This window comes from Helianthus annuus, chromosome 3 (assembly GCF_002127325.2).
Source record: "Helianthus annuus cultivar XRQ/B chromosome 3, HanXRQr2.0-SUNRISE, whole genome shotgun sequence".
NCBI lineage: Eukaryota > Viridiplantae > Streptophyta > Magnoliopsida > Asterales > Asteraceae > Helianthus > Helianthus annuus.
The window spans coordinates 118,949,096-118,952,927 of NC_035435.2; the positions used below are offsets into that span (position 1 = coordinate 118,949,096).

The 3,832-nt window shown below is 32.8% G+C and overlaps 1 protein-coding gene across 27 annotated transcripts; it reads left to right on the forward strand.

Annotated features, from left to right (window-relative positions):
• The first annotated feature begins 511 nt into the window (after positions 1–511).
• On the forward strand, positions 512–3,551 carry LOC110916142 (leghemoglobin reductase-like). 27 transcript variants are annotated; one of them, XR_004889751.1, is made up of 7 exons: positions 570–888; positions 1,060–1,144; positions 1,412–1,558; positions 1,640–2,882; positions 3,063–3,134; positions 3,246–3,368; positions 3,457–3,551. XR_004889751.1 is itself a non-coding variant. In XM_022160899.2 (6 exons), exons 3-6 carry the CDS (start codon positions 1,536–1,538, stop codon positions 3,309–3,311), a joined length of 321 nt encoding a protein of 106 aa, XP_022016591.2. In that variant the 5' UTR covers positions 556–888; positions 1,111–1,144; positions 1,412–1,535; the 3' UTR covers positions 3,312–3,551. The 27 variants fall into 27 exon arrangements, 3 of the variants coding, with proteins under 3 accessions (XP_022016591.2, XP_035844306.1, XP_022016592.2); XR_002579526.2 differs by having other exon boundaries at positions 581–1,144; positions 1,640–1,804; positions 2,587–2,685; positions 2,767–2,882; positions 3,246–3,551; XR_004889758.1 differs by having other exon boundaries at positions 586–888; positions 1,111–1,144; positions 1,640–1,827; positions 2,587–2,882; positions 3,246–3,551.
• The last annotated feature ends 281 nt before the right edge of the window (positions 3,552–3,832 follow it).

The following is a 3,832-nucleotide window of genomic DNA, read 5'->3' on the forward strand; positions in this document are numbered from 1 at the left end:
GTTTTTTTTATTCAAAAAATCATAATATATGTTCGTGTTATGAATTTATATCAAGATAGTTGGTAAACGGGCAACAAGCTGCCCCGCTATCCATTTTTGAATAGCAAAACTAAGTCTTTTAAAAACTACGTCAATAGATCTCGGGGTCATAACATTACTATGCATGACCCTTTGAACTCGACTAATTAGGTCCACGGCCTCTAGCGCCAGAAAACCAAAAGTATCAAAAGCAAACAGGATAAACACGTGCTGGTGGTCAAGGCACGATTTCTCGTGTTTGGTCACTTTACCCGAAGCAGCCTTTAAAGCAGCCTGACCTACCGTAAAAGCACTACCTCTTAAGCCCACAAGCAGGAAAAGCCATGTTAAATCCACATAGGCATGTTTAATATAAAAATATAACCAAGCCTAAAATTGAAATGCAAATGTTGCCAAGAGACGAGAGTGCAAGTCCCTCCGAATTGAATTAGCCATCACTTAGTTCCACGACAGTTATATATATATTTGTGCTTTGAATGATATGAATCTTACTAATATAATAAAAGAAACCTCTAATGGGACAGATGTCATGTTCTGAGGCCTCCTCAAGTTTTTTTCCCGGGGCTTAACTTCGGGTCACAAGCGGTGCCCCAAACATCTATAACCCGAATCTATTTTTAATTAGCATAATCTGCGCCTCATTAGGTTTTTTCAAGAGACTTATCACAAACCCTAATCTCAAACTATCCATCTTCCCTCATAGTATCAGAGGCAAAGTTCAAGATTTCCCAACATGCTGCTACTTAACAATTAACAGTTTCCAAACTCCTCATCCATCATTCTCGCATGATGGTTCTGGAAACTCAACTCGACGGTGTGATTTTGTACCGCAAACCCTAATTCTAAGAGGTTAGTGTTCGATTTATTGTCGAGCATCGTTTTTGTGGTGCCACAAACCCTAATTCTTCATATATCGATTTGAATCGTATCTGCTCTGCTATTCAATTTCCCGGCTGTATCCGTTTTCTAACTTGCAATACGCCTTATTTTTCTCGAAATATCATATAATACTCCACAAAGAGGAAGATTTCAAAGGGGATTGATGATGAAAACTATCGTGTTCTTGTGCAGCTGATTCTGGAATAGTTCAAGATTTTGTTTTTGGGTAAGTTTGAATACTGTATATATATACATAGAAATACGTATATATATTATTTTGTTCTTTCATGATTTTAAATGTGAGTTTGTATGGATCCAACTTTTTAATCGGTTAATCTTGTATAGAGGTGGAAAGATATATTATGAACTTTGATTTGATGAATTTGTATTTTTGTAGTATTAATGTTGTTTTCTTATTTTTTTTATTTAGTGCAAAAGACTATTATCAGTAAGGTTTTATTTTATTTACTAAGATATAGTTTCATTCATCCAGAGGATTCGCCACTGAATCCAATGTGGACGACGTCATTGTGATCGGAGGATACATGGCAGCAATTATCGCCGCTCAAAACATCCTGTATTGAGAAACGGGGGTGTTGTTGGTGCTACTTGCCACCATGCCGGCTGTATCCCTTCTAAGGTATACTTATTATTGTTTTACTTGATCTGGGTCTTCTAATCTGAGTTAGGTTTAATTAAGTTTGTGTTTGTTCTTTGTTAGGATAGGAGCATCTTCATTCTTCTCATGAAACCCAAGACTAAGTTTGCAAATCATGGCATAAAGTGTGAGAGTGCAAAGATGATTCTCACTGCCATGATGGCCCATAAGGACAAAGTCGTCTTTAAGATAACAAAAGGCATCGAATCCCTTTTCAAGAAGAATAAGGTTAGCCATGTCAAAGACGACTGGTATAATTTTATTTTTTGCTTAATTCAATTTTAATTTTGTTATTCATTTTTATTCTTACCCACTCCCCTTTATTGATGTTTGTGTCTGATAGTAATCAAAAAATATTGTAAGAAAATTACAAAATCAACTTCAATTTCAGTTTGCAAAAAATATTGTAAGAAAATTACAAAATTAACTTCAATTTTAGTGTACGAACCGTTGTTATTTGTTGGTAATATCAATATCAATTCAGCGGTTATCGGCACAATTCGCTAATTTACAGGTTATAATTTGATATTAGTTACTTAGTGGATCAAATCTGTTTGTCTTTTGTGTGTCATATCGTTTATGTCTTTAGTGTCTAAATTAAAATGATTTTTGTTTAGATGTTAATGTTCTGAAACTATATCTTCTCCATCTGTCTTTCATTGGATATAGAAATTTATTAGTTTCAGCTGAGTTTTTTTTACCCATTTGATTGCCAGGTTTATTTATCATTTATAACATACCACAGAATTATAAAACTTAGTTCTGATAGGCGGATTGAATGGGTAACAGTTATTTCCAATAGACGTGTCAAATGGGTAAAAGTGTGTCGTTAATTCATCTTGGTCAAAGAAATAATCGAAACATTACTTCGTTTTTGAAAATTTGGATGGAAGTCTCTGGTCAACCCAAATTTAGCTTAAAATTGTCTGTCTATTCACTTCTGCGACTAACCATCACTTAAAGGGTGTTCCAGGTTTGCTTAAAGCGTTTCTGGGTTTTGTGAGTCACAGGTAACCAAAGGCATGTTTTGGGATTAGAATGGAGTGTTGAAGAAAGAGAATTAAACATGTATTCTTGGCTTTTGTTATGATGTGATTGAAAAATGTAAGGTATGGTGTGTGTGCTTCTAGAAGTTGTAACCAATAAGCATATTTAATTAAACAGTTAAACACACACCCATGGTATACAAGGTATATGAACTCTTAATATGGTGTCTATTCATGAGGATTGAGAACATTGGTGTATAAGGCAACCATGTGATGATGTTCAAATTGAAGGCATTACTAATCCTCAAGAATTCAGAAAGGTTATTATGTGTACTTGACTGATAATTACTATTATATAATTATATATTTATGTTTATGTTCATTACATTTCTAATCTTTGATTTAATCTTAAATGTTAAATAGTTATTAAAACTTTGATTATTATTATGTTTGTCTGGTTATCTAAACTTTGACAAATGTTTTTGATTTATTTAAAGTAGGTTGGGATACAAACCAGTTTTATTATGGATGTTAATGAAGCCGCTTTGGTTATGTTTGGTGTTATCAGAAATGTAAGTAAAATCACATCTTTGAAACATATATAGATTTATTACCCCTATTTCTTTAAAATGCAAACTTTGACTTGCAAATAGATTAAGAGAATTCATTGACAATGGTTGCAGACTGGTAATGATGCCCATTATAGGTTGAGTCCTCTTTGGAGAGATAATAAAACTACCAATTTGTAATCAATCATGTTGTCTACTCATGTTTTGCCAATGGCAAATCTACTGGAGAGAGTTCATGTAATTTTTCAATTTTTGAATATATGTTCTGCAGTTAATATTACTGATTTTTCATACAATTTAAAGACTTTATGTTAATGATATGTAGTAGGAGGGAAAGGATTTAGATCAAGAAGATATTTAGTTCAGGAAGTCAAGTCAAATAACATAGTCAAGGTTTGCTTAATAAATGCCCTTCATTTTTGTTTGGTTGTTCAGGATTAAGTTATCTTTACGCAAATATGAGTTTTTTTGGATCACAATCAGTAGAGAAAATTGAGAACCATTTATATTCAAGCTATCATACACTAATTTATTTTGATTTTATTTAATGAACTTTATTTTTATTATATTTTTATATCTTATACAACTTATATTGTTCAACCCGTGTATCACACAGGTAGATAACCTAATATATTTAATATATTAAATTAATAGTGGGCTTGTTTAGGATGTCACGTCAAGCTTTATAAGCAAAGCTCAGA